The sequence below is a fragment of the Neolamprologus multifasciatus genome, chromosome 18 (assembly GCF_963576455.1).
Source record: "Neolamprologus multifasciatus chromosome 18, fNeoMul1.2, whole genome shotgun sequence".
In the NCBI taxonomy this organism is placed as follows: domain Eukaryota; kingdom Metazoa; phylum Chordata; class Actinopteri; order Cichliformes; family Cichlidae; genus Neolamprologus; species Neolamprologus multifasciatus.
In genome coordinates, this window is record NC_140456.1 from 22644133 (window position 1) to 22667983 (window position 23851).

Consider the following 23851-nt stretch of genomic DNA (forward strand, 5'->3'; position numbering starts at 1 on the left):
ACAAACTGAAGGACTTCCTGTGGGCCATAAATAAAAGATGGGGCTGGGCTTCACAGGAACATCTCTTTCTCTCTCTCCGTCTCTCTGCTTTCTTGAGGGCAGGCTGCCATTGTATTTCATGCAGCACAGGCTGTCATGACACATGAGTGTTTCACAGGTAGGTGAAGTGTTGGCTGCAAATTCACAGCATATAATTGGTTTAAATGTATTAATATCAGAGGTGTCATTTTGTGCCTGCGCATGCCAAAGAACTGCACAGAGATCCTGATAATGTTAGCAAACACAATGAACACAGCAGCACAGGGTTTTGTTAATTTTCAGAGACGACTCGAAGAGACAATTTCAAATTGGAGGCTGAAAGCATCTTAGGTGGGACGTATGAGCGCTGCGGTCGCCCTCTAAGACGAAAACAGCAATTTCCAAGTGTGATATTGAGCCAGGCGTAGCGAACCTACACTTCTCACAGTGGCTGAGTCAGATCAGTCAAACAACCTCATGCATCCACCCTTTGCTATCTGTCTGTGGCCTGTTTCCATGGCGCCCAGCTTAACTCCTCCTCAGCTACAGAAACACCGCTATCCATCAGGGTGAAATCAGGATGACCCTTACCATGGCAACCTGGATGCCTCCTCCCCTACATCTGGGTGGGTGAGGTCAGCCTGTGTTGATTCACTTCTGCTCTGAAGACCGCACAGGAGCAACAAAAAAGAAGAGGCCCTGCCTATCAAGAAATCACCAGCAGATTCTAAAGCCTTTTTGCACGTCTTCCCACTCCTACTCACTTCGTTGGTTAACAGCCATGCAGAACACTTCCCAGTGCCTTGACAGTAACTGGAATAACATCATGTCAAAAGACTGCTCCTGTCCCGGCTGCCCCGTGTTGTCTCTTAAAGACCCACTCTGAATGTCAGAAATAAAGTGGTTTGCCATAATCCGCACAGGAAGAAGCAAAAAGCTGGTACAGTAGAGTCAATCAGAACAAATTTATGCCCACCATTATGGAACTTAAGAGCAGGGTAGTTTTTTCTGAGGACTCTTAGAAAAGCACAGAGTATTGAGCAGGCTGCTGTTTTTTTTTCTGACAACAATATAAGAACTATCAAAAAAAAATCAAAAAAGAAAAAATGTCATGGCTGAAACTGCTTTCTCCATCCTATAGGGTTATGAATGAATTTCATGTTCTTCTTAGGGATTGAACATGGTTTTCGGTGGCTTTACTTTGAGTCCAAAATGTTTTCTATGTTCTTTTTAATGTACTTCAACACCAATCCGCGTGCAAAACCGACCCCACTGGCAGTGTTACCACTTAAGCCTCTTCTGAAAGCCAGAGAAAAGCCCTACAAGCTACTGGCTCTGGATGGATGTAGACTGAACAGCAACTAGTTATGAGAGGAAGATTCCAGAAAGCTGCCCTGAAAAATGAGGCACTAATGAGAAACCGTGGCTCTTTAATACCAAGTCCCACTCTGTTTCCACGGAACAGGATGGTCTACTACTGAAATACCTATTGTTTGTTTTTAAGGGAGCACCTTTGTAACCAGTAATCATTTGACTGAAAGACTGACTGCTGCTGAGCTGAGATACAGCTGGGACCTGCAGGCGTAGTGCCATAAATGAGTTCGAGGCTTGTTTCAAGTAACGCTGTGGGCTAAAGAGGAACAAGTTTGGGTTGGAAAATTTATTTTGGGGGAATTAGAGTAACCTCTTGTGAAATGTACAGCTCTAAAAGACGCTACTTATGGCAAAGGTATTAGTGCAAGCAGCTGTGGTCTGACAAGCCCTTAAGCCACTTTTAATAATGCATCTCTTCCTGATTGTGTGTTTTTTGTTGTCAACTTTGTTTGCATTTCATGGCTAAATGCGTGACAAAAATGAAAGGAAATTTAAAAATAAAACCTCCTGTGATACAAAGATGATGACTGCAGAGTACGATGTGTTGCTGGGCACATAAGAGACAAAAACAAAAGGAACACTGTCTCGGAAGAGGATCGCTGTCAGGGAAACGCTAACCATGTTTTGCATAAAATTCGACAAAGTGATGGTGAAGCATAATATCTGAAATTAATTTTCAATAATTTGGAAAAGAGCTGAGTTGAACCAGTAAATACTCAGAGGCACTGAGGGCCTGCTAGCAAATCTCTCCCTTTTAGAAGTACTTATTGTCCATTATATGGTGTAATCTGTTTACCTAGGCTAATTTGGTCATTGTTCTGCTATACATATTGTTAATGGAAGAATTCCAGTTATGATTTTATCTCCTTCGTTACTCAGAAAGCTAGAGAGATATGGATCTACAGGGAAAGAAAGATTATTTTCCCCTCCACAATACTATCTGCTCTGAGCAACACTGTAGGTGGTCAAAAAGCAGCAATATTCAGTCCCACAACATTTCAGCTGAAAATTGGCTGTTGTGTAATTTTTTTTCTCTTCACTGAATATAAAAAGATTTCAGATATGATGTCAGTCTTATAAAAGAACCGTGGACGCAAATTGGTTACGCAAATGGGAGATGAAAAAAAAAACAAAAACGCACGAGGCAACTGCCGTATCTAATGGTGAGAGGTGCCATCTCGGTCTTTAACCTAGCTTACCTTCTTATCCAAAAAAATCTAAATATATCAGTTTAGTAACATTTTCAGAGCTCTGACAGCTGTGTGTGTGTGTGTGTGTGTGTGTGTGTGTGTATTTGTGTATATGTGTGTGGCCAACTGAGGCAGGAAATTTGTGGAAGTGTTGTAATCAAGGAGATGATGAGGAACATGCTGATGGAACCTCCTGGCTTATCACAACACATTAACAACGCCACAGCCCTAAGATGATGTGCTGACGGGCCTTGATCCACTCCTCTCATACACACACACACATATACAACACACACCGCACACATAGACTCACATACACACACAGCCACATATATATACACGTCTGTGCCTCGCATTCATTGCTGACAATATACCAGCTGCCATTCAACCGAGAAAAAGACAAAAAGACAAAAAAAGACTGCCGACACATACACAGATAGACAGACAGACAGACAGACAGATAGATAGATAGATAGATAGATAGATAGATAGATAGATAGATAGATAGATAGATAGATAGATAGATAGATAGATAGATAGATAGATAGATAGATAGATAGATAGATAGATAGATAGATAGATAGATAGATAGATAGATAGATAGATAGATAGATGTACCTAGTGCTTCACCCACGCTGCTCAAAGGTCTGGTTAGCAGGATAATCAAAGGCAACAGCAGACACAGGGGAGATAGGCTAATCCACAGCCCCAGGACTGGCCTTTTGGCCTGGGCCAGGACTCCACCAGTCTTGGGCCGAGGCATGGCACCACCGTGGATTGGTTAGAGATGACGGAGATTTGAGTAGGGCTTCACTCAACAGGGATAGGCACTCTGCAGACACAAGAGAAAAAAAAAGAAGGAAGGTCAGGCATATTTCCGTCACCTCTGATTCATCATTCTGCTTTTAGAGCAGCATCTGAAATGTCAACGCACCATGAAGGAAGAGGGAAAACATACAATACTTTATACTAATGTAGAAAAAATAATAAAAACATGAAGAAAATTAAAGACATATTCATGCTAATGCAGGATTAGGTCTTTTGATTTAGTCAGAGCACTTCTGACTTGGGATTAACAGCTCAAGCAGGCCAGCTCTGGCTGAACTAATACCAGAACAATAGAGCCACTGCTCAATAACTATGACAAGAAACAGACTGAAATAGTTTCCAGCATACTGCTTCTGTATTAATAAGTCTTCTTTTCTAGTGAGCCGTGAAATGAGCTGCAATGATACAGTTTTAAGAGTTCTTTTTTTTTCTAAGACGTCCTAATAATTTCATTTTGCTCTGGCCTAATTCCTTCTTAGCGTTCAGTATTTTAGTTTTCTGGTGCCACATAAAAGTGTTAATGCAATAATACATCCAGAGTGTACCACCGTAATAGAAAACACTCAAACAAAGAGGACTTTGAGGGGGGGGGGTCAGTAGGAATGCGGCAAAATTCAATAACAGCAAACGTATCAGAAGCTGCTGCTTTAATAGATGTACCCCCTTCTTGTTAATCCCTAGCCTTGGGGGGGATCTCCATCAGCATTTCTTTTTTTTCTTTTTTTTTCACTCTCTTTCTTCACACAAACACAAGCGCACATGGGCACACAAAATCTGTAAGACTGAACATAATTCAGCTCTGTCTGCTTACAGAGATTTAGACAAGCTGTGCAGAAGCTCCCCGTCTGGGAGTCAATAACTCCTCAGTCCTATCGAGCTCTTCCGACCCCCACCCCTCTCACCCGATGTGTCAGAACGCAGGTGGGGAGGCCAAATGAGAAAGGAGCCTTTGTTAACCTGTCATAAATCACGCACATACATGTTCTCCTTTCAAGCAGCAGTACGGGATAACATATACGATCCCAGGGAGACATAATAAGCATTAACAGTTGACAGGGCAGGCTGTGATTGGCACATAAATATGCGCAAACACCTATAAGCACACTTTCACCCTGTCATCAGCCGATACGCTGCCAGAAATGGAGGAGCAGCGATCAGGCCGACCCTTAGTCGCCTTTCCTAAGCGAAAGCGGCATTTCTGGTGAGTTACATATTCAAAGTCTCCTCCAACCACTTATTGAGCTAATGACCTGCTCATAAACATTACTGTCTGCCAGTTCCTACACTAAAAATAGCTCGACTGAAAACATGGCCGTCTATCTGATAGAGACTCTTCTCGCCGCTCTGCCCTCGCCTTATCTAACGCCGTGTAATAGCCGCTGAATAGAAAAGCTTTCAGCGTCCCTTTTTCAATTGAACAATGTGATAAGAAAAATCAGATCAGAGCCCATTCGAGCACCATTGGTAGCATGTTAAGTAAATTCCCCTCTTACGGAAACTCAATTTGCCAGCGTTAATCTAACCAGGGTTACCGTTCTGCGTGGAGCCACATGGCCACTGAAACATTAGGCACTCCTTGCATGATGCAGCGTCTGCTTCCACTGTCCTGTGTGCTGGATTTGCTGTGGCACTAATATCTCTCTGTGACCCCAGTCCAACCCTTTCTATCATTTCGTTTATCCTCTCCTCCCTGTTGTCTTTTCACCTGCTGACAAAAACCCCTCTCTACCTCTACCTTCACTATAGGCGCACAGCCTCTAATCCTTAATCTTACTTTCGTCTCACTCCTGCATTAGTCTCAGTATTCCAGAAATCTCCTCTTCTCCCATTTCCTTTCATCCACTTCCTCCCCTCTCCTCCCCGTTTTTCTCTTTTCCTTCCTCGATAACCTCTCCTCCCTTGATGCCATCTTCTCTGTGATACCCGATCATTCATCTCCTTTATTCGTTTTTTCTTTTTTTTAAAATACGCACTCTAACCCCTGCTTGTATACAAATCCTCTTCCTCCGCCCCAGCTGCCCTGCACCGGCTGCTCCAGCTGTTGTTGGTCCATTGACACAGTTCAAACAAAAGAGCTTAGAGCATCCTACAGCTGTGAAAGTTGAGGGAAGAAGCCAAAACAGATACACAGAAGCCCCAGCAGGAGCAGACCCAGCAGACCAGGCCCATCTAAGCATATCTGAGCTCGTGCTTATGGTAACTAACAATCGTCTTCACCTCTCAGCATACAAACAGTCAACAACCAGGCACGTTGCTCATTGCCGAAGCAGAATTAAAAGGTGCGAGCACAAAAATTCTCATGACTCAGGCCAATAACCCCTCAGAGATACTGCAACCCCCCCACCCCGATCATCCGAGCTCAGCATCCGGAAAGAGAGAGGACAGCAGGGGTTGTGCTTATTACCTTTTCAGTGTGACAACACAGATGGTCAGCCAGACAGATAGATTGATGGGATGCGTGTGCTATTTATTGCGGGGAAGCCGATAATGACACCAAAGCTCAGGTGGTGAAACGTACACCGGTTATTGTGCCCCATCAGGCTGATGAAATAACATTGTTTAGGTGGCATCCAACCTGGCCCTGCTCCGCTGGGGCCCCTCGGAAAGATGACATGTTTTGTTTTCCTCACCTCGTCCTCCCACCCCGCACCTTCCTTCCCTCCACCCTCCTCACTCCCTCCCTTCCCACCGTACCCGCGATGCCTTGCACCACAAGTGGGTTGAGATGGTCTCCCAAGGCCCGTCTCCATGACAACGAGCCACGAGCACTCATGGAAGGACCAGAGCTGTTTCCTGCTGCACCACGTTAGCTGTGAGTGAGCACACCTGATAAGGAGGCTCATGTTGATTCCTTTTACCTTTAATTTGGATCCAGTTCTGGGAGTAAGCATCAAAGGAATCTTGTAGAGGAGGAATCAGTCCAACTATACATATGTATATACGTAGTCTGGCATTTATAATTACAGGGAACACAACTGAAATAAACAGAAATAAACACATGGCTGTGCACCACTGAGTTATTTTTGGATTTTAATGAGAATGCATGCACTGCAGTTAGCCTTCTCTCACATTTTTATCAGTGATTCTGAAATCATGTACACAAATATGTGCACTTCAACTTTTTCGGCACAAATATAACCATGTCTTGAATTATGCACGCCTTAGTGTGCCAGCTTGGAGTGGAGGCATTTGGAGTAGAAATCATGTATCACTAACATACATGGCCAGACTAGAAGCGATATTACTTCATGTTTCTACGACCCTGGACCCTGTAGGCAAACGACACTCGCAAATGCTTGCACACCCACAGGGCCGTGCGCACACAACACGAGCGCACACGCATAAACATGGCAGATGGCAAAGCATCATGGGGGAGATTGGCACTCGCTCGCTCACACTTCCCTTCACTTTCTCTCTTAAACACACAGCCCACAGACACACACACACGTTTATGAACACACACACGCTCACACGCTGAGGATCAGAAGCACAGGATGAAGTACGGCTTACTGCAGGCATGAGCTACACCGCCCTGGTTACATTTTTAGCAGTGGAAATAAAATATCTGAGGCTCCTCTCTAACAAGAAAAAAAAAAAAAAAAAAACAGCTGTCACTCAAACACGGAGATGCCCCCCACCCCCTACCCCTCCCCGGAATTTAAATGCATATGTAGACCTGCGTACACCAACTAAATCTCCATCGGTCTTGCTTAATGCTGCAGGATGCTGAAGCAGGGGCTGCCTCATACAACGCGCATCCAAACAGCGTTATCAGGGGACATTTTGACAAACACCAATAAAATTCCCAACCCGCAGCTACCATTTTCATCACGGGTCTGAGCCTATAAACAAGGCTGCTGCTGGAGTTTCAAATCACACCTCTGAGAGCAAACATGACTCACAGAAATAGCCTAAGAAACATGTAGGCATGGAAGGAAAACCCATATATGTCGCGTGCGCTGCCTTCTTTTCTACTCGTCACGTAGCACATAACAGAGGGGAAATGCGGATCATCAATTCATTGATGAGATTGTGACTTTTCTGTCATCCATTCATTTAAGCCTTATCCCAATTACTGTTATTCTCTATCTTCACTAAGTGACTACTTTGCTTTAAATCATGTCACACTGAACTGAGTAATTAGGGGGCTTGATGGTTGGTCAGGGGAAAAAAGGCAATTTAAAGGCACCACTCTGGTCTCAGTTAAATTGTGACTTGCATTTTTCTTCGACTTAGTTAATAATTACTAAAGTGAACTATGAATGAAAGCACTAATTACACACAAAATGATTACTTGTCCAAGAGAGAATAACAGCTTTGCTCATAAAGAAAATAAGATTGGAGGATTAGAGTGGTAGTACTTAGTAGTGGTAGTACCGCAGTACGGTTTACACATTTGCTTAGCAAGTGAAAGCTCCCAGGTTCGATCCCGGGAGAAAACACAAACCTGTTTGGGTTACGTCAGGAAGGGCATCTGGTATTTAAAAAAAAAACATCTGCCAAATTAAGCACGGAGCGCTACCTGCTGTGGCGAGCCCGCGTGAATAAGGGAGCAGCTCGAAGTGTCTTGTTGTAAAATTATAAATAACTATCCTTAACTCTGCCAGATCTGACTTACAACATAGCATCTCAACAATTTTAAAAAGTGCATTTAAAAACAAATCACTAGAAATTATCTGTCGTCTTTTTTTATTTGAAAATTATGCATTTTCATTTTCCTATTTGGATTAGTAGACGGAGAACAGCATACATTATTAATAAATGTGTCTTTGTTCATCAGTTCTTCTGTTTGTTTAATTTGTTTCTGGGTCATACTGTGTGACAGGTGAGTGCTGACATTAATTCCTCATTTCTTTCGACACCTTGATGTAGTTGACGGTTTGCTTTACTTGAATGCTTTAGAGAGATGTCTGTTTGCACAGTTTTGATGTGAACATACACAGGTATTCAGGGGTGGGTTTGGTGTGGGTGCTACTGTGGGTGCTTTCAAATCTTTCTGTCTCCAGCAGGAAGTTTCCTTTTATACTTTATTATAAGCTCTTCAGAAAAAAAAAAAGCAGCATGGCTTTCTCATTATGATGAAATAAGCTTTTACAGATTAAATACACTTTCTCGGGATGATAACAAAACAAAATTCAAAACTGAATCTACCCACATACTCTCTCAGGCTTTCTCTGATGGGGAGCGTGAATTTAGCTTCAGGTCACAGTTTAATTAACTGATCACCCACAGCTAAAAGAGAAGAGCTTTCCTGGGCTCTACGCTTTGACTTTCCTCATTTTAGCCACATTTGCAGCAACGTCCTGGGTGTCTGACCCCTCTGTCTAATCCCAGCATTAAGAGAAGATGCCAGTACAGCCTTTCTCCCTGCACATCAGCACATCAATAAAATTATAGAGCAGCACGAGCATCATGTGACTATTTAAGCATTAATATCGCTGTACCCCATTATAAAGAAAAATCTGGACGCGCTTCAGTTTTTCCCCATCACCACTACGTTTCCAAGCCAAGACGACACACTGATTTGTGATGATGAACAAAGGGAGGGGTGGAGAGGAGAGACAGAAGCGTGACTAACCAAACTAACTTTCACTTTGACCTCAATCGCTGCAGACGGACTAAAGCTGCCGTATCCCAACAATGGTGAGGCAAATGTACACCCACGCGTCTTAAAAGGGGCTCCAAGGTCAGACTGACCAACACAACTAGAAATAGGCATCTCTTTCTGATGGATAAAACAGCCTCAGATAAGCCTAGCAACAGATGGACTAGATCCTGCTAAGCAGGAAATGCCCGTAAAATGCTATAAAAGTGTACACAGGCCTGATTATCTTACGGGAGGTCAGAAAGTTGACACGCGTTTACTTGCTAAGGAAGTCCTTGTCGCCTCCTCGCAAGAAGTTAGATTTGATCCTTCTGGTGTCCTTAACATTTCAATGAGAAAAAGATCCTTTCCTAATGTCACACATCTGTTAAACACATTCATTGCACTGGTATTAGATTACATTTAATTAAAAAAATTAAATTACTCTCTGACCTTTATTTTAACAGCTAAGGGTTCTTTAATACCCTGCCACCTGTTTTCTGAGGTGGCATTTTTACCCATTAGCTGCTTACACCGAGTTTAAGTATGTTACTGTCTGACAAGGCTCCAAGTCGAATGAGTGATTTTGAAAAAATATGATAGTAATATAATTACGAAGTCAGTACACACAAGGGCCAGATAGATCTGTTTCTTGGCTGAACGTTGTGTGTAATCTGTATACTTGTTAAGATTGGTCGGAAAGCCAGTATATTTAAGAGTCAGCCCAGAATCCATAGGCCCTGACAACATGTCCCATATTCATGATCTATGCATCACGGAACTGTGTGAAAACCTCGCAGCTTCAATTTGACAATTTTTCACGCTTTCAAATAAGTTCAAGGATTATTTGCTCCTCCGTGAGCTCAGTCATTTTTTCAACCCCTTAGGCTCATAAACCTCTTTCAAATCCCTTAGGGTAATGCCAAAATGCATTGTCATCCAGCTAAAACATGGCTCTTTCCTCCCTAAAAAAAAAAAAAAGAAAAAGAAAAAGAAAAAAAAATTGACATTTTAGCAGATGCGGCTTCACCTGACAGGTGAAGGTTTTTATCTGACAAAAGCAGAGGAACAGGATGCGCGCGTGTCCACAAGCAGACACCTACGCAATGCTCACTCAGCTGAAACGGCAACACTGAGCTCGCAAACACCCAAACATAATTCGTAATTTTCTTGCAGCGACCCAATCCCCTCTCCGCACCCCCCTTGTTTTTTTTTTGCCTCCTCTGTTGCCGCTTCTTCAGAGGCAGCCGATCTTCTGTGCAGCGGCTCATTACGCAGGCTGATGGTTGAGCCCTTGTCAACTCACTGTCCAATTAGCATATCCAAGGCTGGCACAGACTCTTATCCCAGCGGGAGAAAGAACTGTATATACATACTGATGTCCACATAGTTATGCACTTGCATGTACGTCCCTAATTGTTAAACAGCTCTGACATATGAGAAAAGATGCAGAGTGTAAATTGTCCGCTCCTGATTCAGATGTAAGCAGGGCGATCGCTTCTTTACATAAATCCAAAACACTGGTAATAAATGTGTTTTAGATGAATTATCAAGCCCATCAAGCAAAACACACACACACACGCACACACAAATCACGCACTGACAACCAATTAGTGAGCTTCTCCTGCAGAAGGACTGAGGCTCCCTGACAACACAGAGCACCTTCATCTTCCTGGACGTCATTGTCATCGTCCTGACCATCATCATATTTCACTTGTGCTTCATTAATGAGACATGCCACACATTTTTACCTCCACGTTTCAGCTCTTTCTCGAAACCTACACATCAGCTAGGAGACAAAGCCACGCTGTGTGAAGCGGATTTCAGAGCCCGTTAAAAGCCTCGAGAGTAATAACAGCAGCCTTGAGAAAGACAGCGCCTTTCTGATTTACCATTCATACCTAACCCAACAACGAGGATGTCATTAATGTTCATTAAAGCTTCACGGAGAGTCTTCAAACCGATTCATCTTCTTATTGATTTATAAAAATAAAAATCACTGTCTGCAAACACACAGCAGATGGTTTAAAGTCCAACACGCCCCGGGCATAACCTTACAAGTGTTTAAAGGCAGCTTTTGTGCTGCGATTTTGAAGCGACCCTCCTTTTAATATTTGCTCAGGTAAACGATGTGCAGCCGCTTCGGCAGGTCCTTATTCATTTCCTGCCGACACATTGTTTGTTTGCCCAAGAAACCGCTCTCTCCAGAGTATTTTCGCTGCCATGGTATCACCTGTCTGCTGTGGTCACATGACACGCCGTCCACTGAGAGCTCATTAACTCACAACTGCAGCACTTTTCTCCAACAACACTGAGATCATCTGTAGAGCATCAGCATTCATTTCACACGCCACACTGTTTGGTATGCAGTTAAGGTCAATGTAAAACATATAAAATAAGGCTAAACACTGAAAACGTGCAATGTTTTTGCCGCATCGGTGAACGAATCCTATTTACGTGCTACACAGGCGCTACTCTTAAAAGATCTGTCACTAACCAGCCATTGCATGACTTCCTGATGGAGATGAGATTTGTGACGCCAAATGAATTTCTCCTTGAGGGACAATAAAGTTGTGAATAGAATTGAAAAGCGAAGTAATGGGGTAGAAAAACTGCATTTGTCCTCTGTCTCAGAACTGAAATCAGTCGGGGAGTCTGCCTCGGTAAGTGAAGAGATGAAATGCTTGTCAAGGGTAACAGACTTGTGCACGGACGCCTTTCACCAATGACTAGCCATTACTCTCACCTCTGTCAAGCAAACACTTCATCCAAACTGGCATCCTTCAGTGCTGCGGAGACAGAGTAATCATGAAATGCCACAGACAAATGTGGAGGTGCATTCAAGAGCCATGTCAACCAGGCAGGCCCGGCACCTGCACACACATATTAAAGACTGCAGAATGCTCCTGCTGAATCAGGCCTAATCTTCCGGCTTTTAAGTTTCCCCTCTGTGATTTGTGACGATGGAATAGAGCCACGAGTTTCCTGGACATCGTCCCTTTACCATCCTGCATGGTAAAGGTCTTCATAGCAAAGCTGTTTCACTAAAGCAATAAAGATGTTCTTTCAAAGGCAACTGGCATATGGAGGCACGCCAAAACCTTTTCTTTTATTGGATGACTAGCGCTGACAGCAGGGTTTAAATAGGTGGCACAAGCACCGGGCTTATTTGCAGGGAAATTTAAAATCATTAAGTCTGCTGTAATGCGGAATTACTCACATAAAGACTATTTTAAGTTTACTAGCTGCCGGTGAGGTTGTAATTAACAGCAGTGCTTGGAGTTGAACACACAAGAACGCAGGGGTAATGTTTGCATTGTGAACCATCCCAGTTTGTTGTTTAGTTTTAAACACAGTGTATCCAAATAAAGCCTTGGGGGGTTGGGACTGCTATTAGTGTTGTGGGTATTTGATCAGCAATCATGCTGCTGAACAGTAGGATTCATCCTCTATGCAACATGAACTAAAGTGTATGAGTTTACATCTAATAGCATTAGACTGACAGTGCTATCCTTACAGCCACAATCGGCTAAGAAGCCTGAGCTAACTTTATCAAATCCAGTCTTCTGCCACACAGCGTGTACCATAATGACATAATGGTACTAAAAAAGGGATTGCAGTATATGACAGCTATACAGATGCAATTTTTCTGCCTCCATGAGCATTCGCATGGCTTTATTACACCAATTAAACCAAAGCCATATGATTTTATGCTTTACAAGACCTCCAATCAGAATGATTTTGGCATCACTTCATCCAAAATTAACTGATGGAAACCTACACTTTCCTCAAAGAGAAGGGTTTTTTGATTGCTTGTTTTTACTCCATGAGTTGAAAACACCTCAGAGAGCAGCCAAGTGCCGCTGTGGAGGAGCATGGATTATTCTGTCAAACATTTAATGACATCTAACTGGACGCTTCAAAACAAATGGTATCCTCTCTTTCACCAAGTCCTGATTAGTCAGTTTGTCTCCTGCTTTATCAGCCCTCTTGTCAGTCAACCTTATCCTCCTAATGACTCCTGTCAGTCAGGGATGTAACTGTCAACCCGTGTCAATGGCTGCACGTCGTCCTCCCGTGACTTGATAACGAGCTGTGCACATCAAAGCATTTGGCCATTTTCAGCGCAAATGTTTGCACGCGCCTCATCTTGAAATGTGCCGAAATTTCAACCGGAGAAACTTCTGCAATGCCCGATGATAAGAACGAGTTAGCTGTTCGGAAGGAGAACCGGGCTGACCCGGGGGAGAGCGAGGTGGCGGTGGCGGCGGCAAAACCTCGTTTGCATAGGGGAGGAGGACGGGAGGGAGGAGGGAGGAAAATGAAGGTGAAGATCTCTTCAGATGTGGCAGTTGTGATGAAAAGAGAAGCAAATGATTGAAGACAAGAGGTGGAGAAGAGAGGTAGTGGAGCAGCGTGCATTATTCATCCCTGCTGACACATCAGAATCTCTGATTCATCTGGAGAAGGGCATCAGTCAAGTCAAAACCTATCTCTGAGCCTTCACTCATGTGTACGCACGGGAACACAGACCCATGAAGAAAACACACACACACACACACACACACACACACACATAACCGCAAGGGACCCTTGTGGTCGATGAAAGGATCATAATGGGTCTGGTTTAAGAGACGCATCTTTACATAACTAGATTAACGTGCAAGTTTCAACTGTTATAGCAGCTACCTAATACTTTTTTGTGTACTTTAATTATTTGTACACATTTGGGCAGCTGTGGCTCAGGAGGTACAGCAGGTCATGTACTGACTGGAAGGTTGGTGGTTTAATCCCTGGGTGCTCCAGTCCAAAAGATGCTGTTTGAAGTGTGATTTATGTAGTGTGAATGCTACATAAAAAAAAGGTCCTGATGTATAAAGAGCTCTGAATGTTTGACTCGAGTAGAAAAGCACTATATAAGAACCAGTCCATTACACACTAAGCATGTCTCGACGCACTCTTAGAGCCAGTTTTGAACTTTTATCGCTAGATGTGGTGATGAAGCCATAAAGTGGTCATTTAGTATGTGATTGCTGATAATTGTGTGTGTGTTTCTAATGTCCTCATATGAATAATCTGATGGCTGGTCGATTAACAAAATGAACATATAAAATACCACAGAATATACTTCCTACATGCTATAGAAAGGCTCAGCCACCTCATTTAACCATTTATGAATTAGATTAGCTCAGAAATACTAATTCGACCACCAGAATTTTGAAAAGCATTAATGCTATGCTATCATGATATGATAATAAGGAAAGCTGGTTTAATGCCCAGCCATACTAAAGATAAGGGTTCGATTTGGATATAAAACAATATAGTTTTAGTGTGCATCCTGATAGTCCCCAATTCAAGTTTCATTCCAGTTATTAGGTCAAAAAATAGATGTTTTGATTTTTAAAGGGTATTGTTTTGAGTAATGCGGTGCCTCCAACCTCATTACACAGGCGTATCGGCTTCATTCTGCATGCTGTATGTGAATTGCTTTCAGGAGCATATAAATAAACAGAGGCAAAGCAGACAAAAGCTCACTGTTTGGAAGGCTTTGAAAAGGTCAATTAATATCTATTCCTAGACAACAACAAGTTGTTTTTTCCCTCTTCTTGTAATACAGGTGGCTACGCTCCCAGCATCAAAGTTGCACGCCTGTATGTTCTCCTTCCTTCCTTCCTTCCTTCCTGGTAATGGAGGGTAGGCACAGAGCCTGGCAAAATCCAAAGATGGGCATAGCATGTAACACAGGGGAAGAACGTAAGAGAGCAGAGCAGTTAGGGTAACGCTGCAGCGAGAATCTGGGATTGAGACTTCAATGAAGCCTTTGACTTGGAAACCAAAGCTGCTCCAGTGGGAGCACACGTCACCCGGCATATTAAAGTCTGGATGGATCTTACAGTGGTATCTGTTCAGAGGGAGCAGAAAACCATTGAGGCCCATGGTTGAACCCTGTGAAATGCTATTTAAAGAGTACATGCCATCACTGATTTCATAAGCTACCGCTCCTAACAGCGCGTAGATGAATACCTATGGGGCCAAGAATCTCTTGACTCTTGGAAGAGAAAATCTGATCTATTTCCAGCACACAGAGGTAATCAACCAGTTCAGTTATTCTGCTTCCACCATAATGACTTCCTTGTCATAACGATACACATTGCTTGCCATCTTATGAAGGTGCATAGTGTAGCCTTCTGTTAAACACAGAGTGGAGCTGAAAAGACGAGGGGGGAAACCATCGGGAGGGGATCTGCTAAAGAGAGGAATCCATGCATAAAAACGACTGATTAAAATAATTAGGGATGTGGAAATGGTCTGGAACAATAACCAGCAAACACAAGGTGCCCCAGGGAACATTTCCCATCTGTGTGTGAGGAGGAAGACCTCCGTCAAATTCACAACGACAGCGTGATTTTCTAGTTTACAGAGGCCACACAACGGACACCCAGAAAAACTAAACAGGCCCTTGAAGTTTACATGATTAAATCCCAAACGGGCAATAGCCCTCGGAAAATGTGTCAGGATGAATTGACGTATCATTAAATTACATTCTGCCTGCACGCGTGACTGGCTGTGTTAACAGTCAAAACCTTGTGTTTATAATTATAGACATCTGAGAGGTCTATGGACTAGAAACACTGCTTATATGTGCAGATGGGCTTGTTTTAAGTAATGCTGGAGAGTAGCAGATGCAGCAGCAGCAGCACCACTCTATTGTCTAGGAACCAGTCCTGCTAAATAAGTCCATCCGCTTTGCCACCTGGTGCCTTCCATACCATAAATGATTCACAAATATTGGTATAATAGCCTGTATGGATTCATAATGTGTCTGCGAGGGCCCCTTTGAGTATGCTGACATAATGACATTATCATAGTGTTATATTTACTTTGGCGTGGCATCTGTGAAATTTAGACACAATAGAAACAGAACTAAGAGTTTTCTTTCCTTTTTTCTTTCTTTTTAAAAATATCCTTGGCGGATATACAAGATGCCTGTGTTACATAGATTTGATCATAAAGATGAGCTCTTTCTTGTCCGAGTCTACTGTTTATATTTTTCTTTCTTTCTTTCTTTCTTTCTTTTTCTTTTCTTTTCTTCTTCTTTTTTTTTTTTTAAATAGTCTTTAAAAAAACGGACTCAACATAGACTCGTCGCGCCTGGAGAGTGCTTTAAAGGGCCATCAAAATAAAAGCCACTTTTAATGACAGTTGATGAGGAACAAAGGCTTTGCCAGTCTGCCCAGGTCCCTCATGCTGCCCAGCCAACAATAAGGAGGAGGGGGGATGAAGAGGGACGCGCACTCACAGCGTTGTTGCCAACCAGCCTGATATGCACAACCTCGTTTTTTGTGTGTTTTTTTTTTTTTACCCCAAACGCTTGAAACAAAATCTGAAGTGATGCTGCAGCTGCTGAGTAAAAGAGAAACACCACAAAGAAACACCCCGGGAAAGACTGAGCGGTGAAATTCCATCCGGGCTGGGATCTACTCTTACCGCTTTAGTTTCCAAAAGGCTATTCGACAAGTAAAAATGTAACCAGCCTGGGTGGGGTGCACGACTGCAAACATTAACTGTTAAAATAAATATACATATGTATAAATGGATGGTGCGGGTTACCTCGATAGGAAGTGCTCCGTCTTCCTTACTGTCTGGTAGATTCATGTGGGTGGATTTGCAGCTGGAAGCTTCCTTAGAAACAGCAAGGATAAATGTAATCCAGTGGCAGCTCCACTCAGATGAAGGTCTTCCTTTCTGGAGGGTGCATGCACACATCGCCGGCGTTTCCCCCCCACACACACCGTCCTGGCTGTCCACCGACCTCTCGGAGCGCAGCGGGTCACGGCTGCTCCTCAGCCCTTTTGTCGGGAGAGCATTGCTGATCGGGCGGCCTCAGATACTGCTGGTTGATGTCATTGATACTCCCTGCCTTCTTCCTTAATGCCCTCCTCCTTCCCTCTCCTCGCCTACCCCTCCCAGCTCTCTCTCTCTCTCTCTTTCATGAACACACCGGAGCACTCCCTCCACCCCTCCCTCTTACACATGACGTGATGCAGACAAGATCTCCAATAGCAACCGTATCCCCCATCACCTCTATTACCCCCACTTCAACCCCCACCTCCTCCAGCTCTCTCTGGTATCGCTGACTGGTGCAAAAGAGGCAGCAGCTGTGGCAGGTTGGTCTTGTGTATTGGTGACTGATTTATTTCTTTATTTATTTGCCCCCACTTTGCTCCCCAAGGAGCTAAAATGAAGAGAAGCACCCTAGACCTCTTAGATTCCCATAACATAGCATCTAATTATAGCTGCTGGCAGGAAAAAATAGTCAGAGGCTCATAACGGCTCCCACTGAGCAGAACTCCCACACTAAATTACAGCTGGACTCTAAAATATTTTAGGGAAATACAAGTCCTGGTGAGATGTTATGGGAATGCATTAATAATTCCACAGGAGGTAAATAACGCAGTAGCATCTAAAGACAACAGATGGAAGGAGTTTAAAAGTATTATTTATTGTTCTGGAGACAGACTCAGTAGCAAGTTTATAGGTTCACTTAGCCAACGACAGTGCAACAAATCCACGTTCATCAAGGTTATGGTCAGCTTTCATTTAAGCTGCTGATTTAGTTTTACCTTTACTTTTAGGGTTACATCACTGGCTGAGCATCAGTATCAACCGATATTGATGAGAAGGAGTGTTCTGGTAGCAGCGGCTGATGTTTATCTCTTGATGCATACGTATACATCATATATACCAGTACTGATATTCCTGGTATTTTAGGCTGGAGTTAGCAGTAGTCTATTATAAATGAGCTGTTCCTTATAATTTATTCAGTCCTGTTATATTAACAAAGGTGGATTCATTGATCATTTATATCAGTGGGGTCAAATGTGTGCACCTTTATCATTGGTTTTCTTAATCTACAGTACATATATATCAAAAATGGTTTTCAGGGGATTTAATCAATATCACAGTAGCAAAGGGTCGGTAAAAATATATGGAAGTGACTGCCGAACAGGTTAATGTAAGAAATGAATCAAATGAAATATAATTATCAGGATAAATGCCTGCAGTTAAACAATGTGTGTGTAATGTAACCAATTTGGTGTATTAGCTTATCTTCGTTTCTGGCGTTGCCCACAATTGCCCATAAATTTGATTTAAAATATCAATAAAAAAATGAAAAACAGGGCAACAAAGCACTATTCTTTAACCTGAAGCAAATTGAAATAGTTCAACATAGGACTTTGTTATATCTAGTTTAATGATCTGGTGCTATTTGGGTCACGCAGCATGACAAAAGCAACAGCCACAAGGGCAGATTGTGAGGTGTTGGAGTGTGCTGGACGTTGGCACGGCACCTGAGGATGTCACGAAGGAGGTTTTATACTATCTACCGAGATTTCTTTTCCTCTTTACCTAAAAATGCCCATTTAGTGCTTACATTTTATTTTATTTTTTCAAATAAATGCCATCCTCAACAGCTCATTCTCTGTTTCTCTATCGGTACAAAGACTTCTTTGTCAGAGTCAGACTCTCTGCTGAAAGAGACACAAAGAAAAAGAAAATCAACCCACCACCACCATTTCTGCCTGAGAGCTACATTTCTGAGCATTTCACATGATCTTAAAGGAACAAAAGGCTTCTTGTCTGATTGATTTTCTTTGTTGCTAGTGACATCTAGTGGGAAGTTACTATTATATGATGTTACATTTACTTGAGGATGGAAATATGAACAAAGAAAATTCATGACTCCAGGTTTAGGTATGTCAGTATTTCTATGCCAAGTCTCTTCAGTTTGCAGAAGATAAATTCCTAAAAGGAAGCCGAGCTTTGGGATTTCCTTTTTTTTTTTTTGCCTTTAAGTACCAAAAATACACTTTCGTCTTCTCTTTATCCCAATATTACCACTTGTAAATATCTTATATGAAAAAGGGCTACTTCCACAGTTATTATCTAACACAATAAGTTAATGACCATTTTTACCTTTAACAGAGAGGTCAGGTCAGCCATGGGAGACCATGTGGATTACGTCAGTGTTCAGTTTCTTATTTCATGACTGTTATGCTGGGTGGATGCTACATTTACCACCTGGTGTTTCTCGACTAGCTGCCACCACGCTCCCCGATTCAACGTAGTTAGGTTAAGCTTTTATCGATGGATAGCTAATATTGTGTGTGTTACTATAAGAATAATGCCGTCTCTGTTGTCCGTGCGCCATCTCTGCCAGTCACCCTGTGACCTGCCTGTCTGACTGTATAGCATTACAGTATTCCCATTTTCAGAGTGGAAGCTAGGGCAAAAGATCCCTAAAATTAGCAGGGTAAGTGGCCTGTCTCTAGCACTACCCCGCAGCAGTGACGTTAATTGCACTCTATTTATATTTTAAGAGTGCAGGACTCTGAAAGATCAAGTTTCTGTTATGCTTTATTTCAGGGTGCTGGAGTTTATGTGAGCAGTGGAAAGCCTGCGTAATGAGAGCTCGCAGATTTTTTTTTTGATACGTGTGCACTCCAAGATAATGTCACTTCCAGTGTCCAAATTAGATCATTTCATGGACCTGGCTGTCACAATGGCATGGTAAGGCTGTTATGTCCTGCTGCTATCACAATGCAAACGCTGCCGCCATGTGAGCAACAGCGCTCAGACTGAATAATTCAAATCAAGACATCAAAAACTGGGATTCATTTCCAGCTTTCCAGCCGAAGTCAAGAACAACTCTCATTCACATTTTTGCCCACAGACAAGAGCCACAGGAACGCTGAGCCGACATACAGGGATTCTGTTGTGATACTGAATTTTATTCAGGCATCTCCAACACACTTTTGATCTTGAGTTATCGCAAATCTGCTGGGAAAGACAAAGGCAGCGACAGTTTAGAGCCTGAATGTAAGGTGTTTAGGATCCTCCAGAGCCTCTTCAGTGTGTATTTCAACTTTTTAGTGGTGCTTAACACAGACTGACAAATAAAATATTGCTGAAAACACAAGAAAAACAACTACATATAAGACTGAGATGCAGGAATGGCCAAAGAGCCATCGGTTCCTTTTTGTTTTCTGTGAACTGCATCTGATGTTAAAGGGAAAATTCACTGCAAGGCAAAAACCAACACATGATCCTCGACAGTTGATTTGTGCCTTTTTTTATAGCGACGAGAGCGCGTTCAAAGGTCCGCTGTTGTCCCCGCAAACGTCATGAGGCTGCTTCTTTTGCATTAACTTGGATGTCTTTCTTGTGGATTTCATAATCCTGGGAGGAGGCACGCAGGCGCGTGTCAGGCTCTGTTAGAAACTGTTCATTCAGACATAAGTAGAAATTAAGAAAACATTCTTAGATTTAAATATTCAGAAGATACCAAATTATTGTTAAAGAAGCAGCCCCAATCATTTAAGTCATCATATTAGGATGAACATGTACAACAGAGGGGAAAAAAACCAAAAAAAACCCAAAAACAACATGTAAATCGTGTTCATGCAGCGACTTTTAGCTTCACAATTTTTGGAATAATATTAACAACTGCATAGGTTATCTTGTTTGGAGACTGGGGAGTGTTAAATAATGGCACCTGTCTCTTTTTTTTTTTTTTTTTTTTACTAAGTCAGAGTGACGCCCTCATCCCTAGTCTCATAAAAGCCTGACAGAAACAGTGCAGCAGGCTGACAAAATACTGTCACAGTCCAGTCAATGTTCTCCTCAAGCTCAGAGGTTCATGTCTGTAACTTCATATTATTACTTTTGCTTGTAATGAGGAAGAAAACATTCATTGCTTTTTCCGTTTTGCCACCGGTTTACAGTTTGTAACGGAACGTTTGGCACAGTACTTTCAACACAATCCCAGCGTCAGAGAAACATAACAGATGGTACACCGAATGTGAACAAGTAGAACCAGGCACAAAAAAAAAGAAAAAAAAATGCCAGCGACTCGTTGAGTTTGTTCAAATATTTCCTTTCTGAATGAATCTGCTAAACAACAAGTGAGCTACCACAGTCACACTTCATTTTCATGCATGTTATCTGGCTACTTTGATCAGATGCTTTGTGTCAGTAAGAGCGAGCCCATTTCTCATACACTTCAGCCACTAGCAAACCCGCACAAACCCCCATCAGCTTGTACCACTCCCTTTTTGCTTGTTTGTTTCAGAGGGAGACACTGAGAGGAGATGCATTAGAGCCTATATGATGTTAACGTTTCACCCGGCATTAAGTAGCAGTGGAAACCAACAATCGCCTTAAAAGTCTGTGTTAGAATAAAGCAACAACTGACCAGACCTCTGGCACACACTTAAGCCCAGAGGGTGGATGTTTATTGCTATTGGTTTGGTCTGATAAAAACGTTGGTTACAGTCAGCAGTGGAGCAGAAGTCAAGAGGAGACTTGTGTCGAGCAAAAAAAACCCCAAAAGAATAGTTTGTGTCAGGTCACAGTAAAGAATAGGCGAGAACGGGAAGAGTAGTTGCTGGGATGCCTCTTCAGAAGAAGGGGGCGGTTGATGCAGAAGTGGAAGTCAGTGCAGCTCAATGAAAGCCTCCATCTCTTCAGAGATGAGTCCCCTGTAGGGCAGTCTGTGCTTTTCGATTGCACGTGCTGCCAGGCACTGAAGGGTGACGTAGTTTAGCGGGTAGAGGGCCGGGTGCCCACTGCTGTGCTCATCCAACAGCTCGTAGGCCGTCTTCCTCTGTGCATTTGTGGCATCGAAGTGAGCTCCAGCCTTCATGAGGAGCGCCATAATCTCCGGACAACCGTTGTTAGCAGCAATGTGCAGCGGTGTGTTGTTCTCACAGTCCCGCGAATCAACGTCCGCGCCGCACTCTAGGAGCAGTGCAGCCACCGCCTGGGAGGGGAAGCGGCCTACCGGGTAGCGGCCGACAGATGTCGTCTCCTTGTCTACGGCCATGTGCAGGGGGGTGAAGCCGCTCCGCCCTCGGGGGTTCAGCTTTAGAAGTCGGTACACCGTGTGCTTCTTCTGGTGCTCCTGCTCCGGGTTGCACTCGAGCTTCTCCAGTAGAAAGATGAGGTGGAGGATGATGGAGAGGGCTTTGGTGAACTGAGGAGCTTCTGGGGGATTATCCCTCTGTGCCACAGCTCTCTCTACCTCCCTCACGCTTTTGCCCAACACAGTCATGAGATCATGGAAGGTGATGCGTGTTGACAGCGAGCCTTTTGCCCGGTCTTGAAGGACAAACGAGAAGAGCTCTGCAAAAGACAGGAAACTTGAGGCTGTCATGGGACTGAGAGGGTCCAGGTTGCTTTGCTGCATGTCTAAAGCGTACTTCCACAGACTTATGCAGCGCTCAAAGTTGCCCGAGTCAGCGTACACAGCTCCCCTATAGCGGATGTAATAAGACGTGTCTGGATGGGACGGGCCCAGGATGCGCTCTCGAATCAACAGGGCCTGCATCCTCATTTCGTCCGGGTCGGTGATCAAAGCCTCGAGTTCCTCTGCAGTGCACACCTCCTGTGCGCAGCCATAGGCGGGGATCGGGGGACCGGGTGGGGGCTTGGCAAGAGAACCGGTCTTTTCCCCTGGCTGCCTCAGCTCCATCGCCCTCCTCCAGTACCTCATGGCGCCCAACAGATCACGCTTTTTGTCCACAAAAGTAGCCCCTAGGAGTTCAAGTGCATCAATGCGCTCCTCTCTGGAGGTACGAGGCTGGTGGGCGAGGTACTCCACTATGTTGGTGTGACCCGTCACGCTTGCGGCCAGGAGCGGGGTCATCCCGTATCCGTCTCTCTCCATGCGGGCACTGCACTTCAGCAGCATCTTCATGATGTCCAGACTACCTGACTCGGCACAGTCGTGTAGGGCAGTGTTTCCTTTCACACTCTTGCGGTTAACATCCGCACCGCGATCCAGGAGGAACTTGGCTATCTCCTTGTGGCCCTTGTAGCAGGAGATCATGAGGCAGGTGTGGCCGTGGCGGTTGGCGACCTCCATGTCGGCTCTGTGCTCCACCAGGTAGCGGACGATCTCCAGGTGACCGTCGAAGCAGGCAGCTCGGAGCGGCGTTGAGTTAGTTAGTGTTGCATTGTTTACTGAGGCACCGTGTTTCAGTAGCGTCTTCACCACAAGGAGGTGACCGGCTGCCGAAGCCGCCCAGAGCGGCGGAGCCCCCTCGATGGTCTCGCCGTCAAAGTTCACCGAACCCCCGAGTTCAACATTCGCTTTACAATGTTCAAGGAGGTAGTCCACCACCTCTAAATGTCCGTATCGAGAGGCTATCAGCAAAGGGGTTCCCCCCTGTGTTTTCTCCTCAGCCAAAGCCTCCAGCTCCTCTGGACTTTTGTTGCTCAGCAACTTCTGGATAAGTTTCAGCTTACCATCTCTGGCCGCGTTGAAAACCGCCGTCGATATATCCATGTTACAGGCTCTGTGCTGCCTCGCTGGGCTCCAACTCCATAACCACCCGCGGTTGGGAAAAAACGGCGCCGACTGGTTTTAAATAGCAGAGCGCTGAGATCTTAGTTTGGACTCGGTTTCTAGCTCACATCTTTCTGCCATTTTGAGGGTGCTGTCAAGATGGCGTCTATGTTGTTTGACAGGTCTATGTTTACGATGACGGTGAGGCATTGTGGGTGATGTAGTGTTGGGGGAATTTCCAGTTCTCAAGAGCAGGAGGCGTTTCCTGGAAGATAAACTACATTTCCCGTGATGTGTGTCAGTTAAAGAGCTGCCAGCTGATGGGTTCGTTTGTTGTGGTGATCGCACCAACAAAGCGCAGTGTTTCCAGCTGATTCCGCGCTTACAAAGCAAGTATACCCGAAAAGAGTAGTAATTAAAACGGCAGTGGCTACTTATAATAAAAGCTGGTAGAACATATGCTGTGTTTGATATATAGTTTAGTCTCACAAAACTGTACACCGTTAT

General features: G+C 43.8%; 2 protein-coding genes across 10 annotated transcripts in view; both read right to left on the reverse strand.

Moving 5' to 3' along the window:
* Nucleotides 1–16962, reverse strand: part of ptprsb (protein tyrosine phosphatase receptor type Sb) — a 69858-nt gene extending 52896 nt beyond the window's left edge. For 2 of the 9 annotated variants that reach the window (XM_085139418.1, XM_085139416.1), the window contains exons 1-2: nt 16606–16962; nt 3201–3414 (exon numbers count right to left, since the gene is read on the reverse strand). In XM_085139418.1, coding sequence (XP_084995544.1) covers nt 3201–3345 — 145 coding nt within the window. In that variant the 5' untranslated portion in view covers nt 3346–3414; nt 16606–16962. The remainder of the gene's footprint in view (nt 1–3200; nt 3415–16605) is intronic. The other 7 variants (XM_085139417.1, XM_085139419.1, XM_085139423.1 and 4 more) reach the window with 4 other exon arrangements.
* A 2804-nt stretch (nt 16963–19766) lies between these two features.
* On the reverse strand, nt 19767–23593 carry fem1a (fem-1 homolog a). Its single transcript, XM_085139435.1, has one exon. It carries the CDS (start codon nt 23342–23344, stop codon nt 21491–21493), a length of 1854 nt encoding a protein of 617 aa, XP_084995561.1. The 5' UTR covers nt 23345–23593; the 3' UTR covers nt 19767–21490.
* Nucleotides 23594–23851: the final 258 nt, after the last annotated feature.

Bases quoted from the DNA above. Each gene is read 5' to 3' on its own strand.
- fem1a (XM_085139435.1), bottom strand. From the start codon at position 23,344: ATGGATATATCGACGGCGGTTTTCAACGCGGCCAGAGATGGTAAGCTG.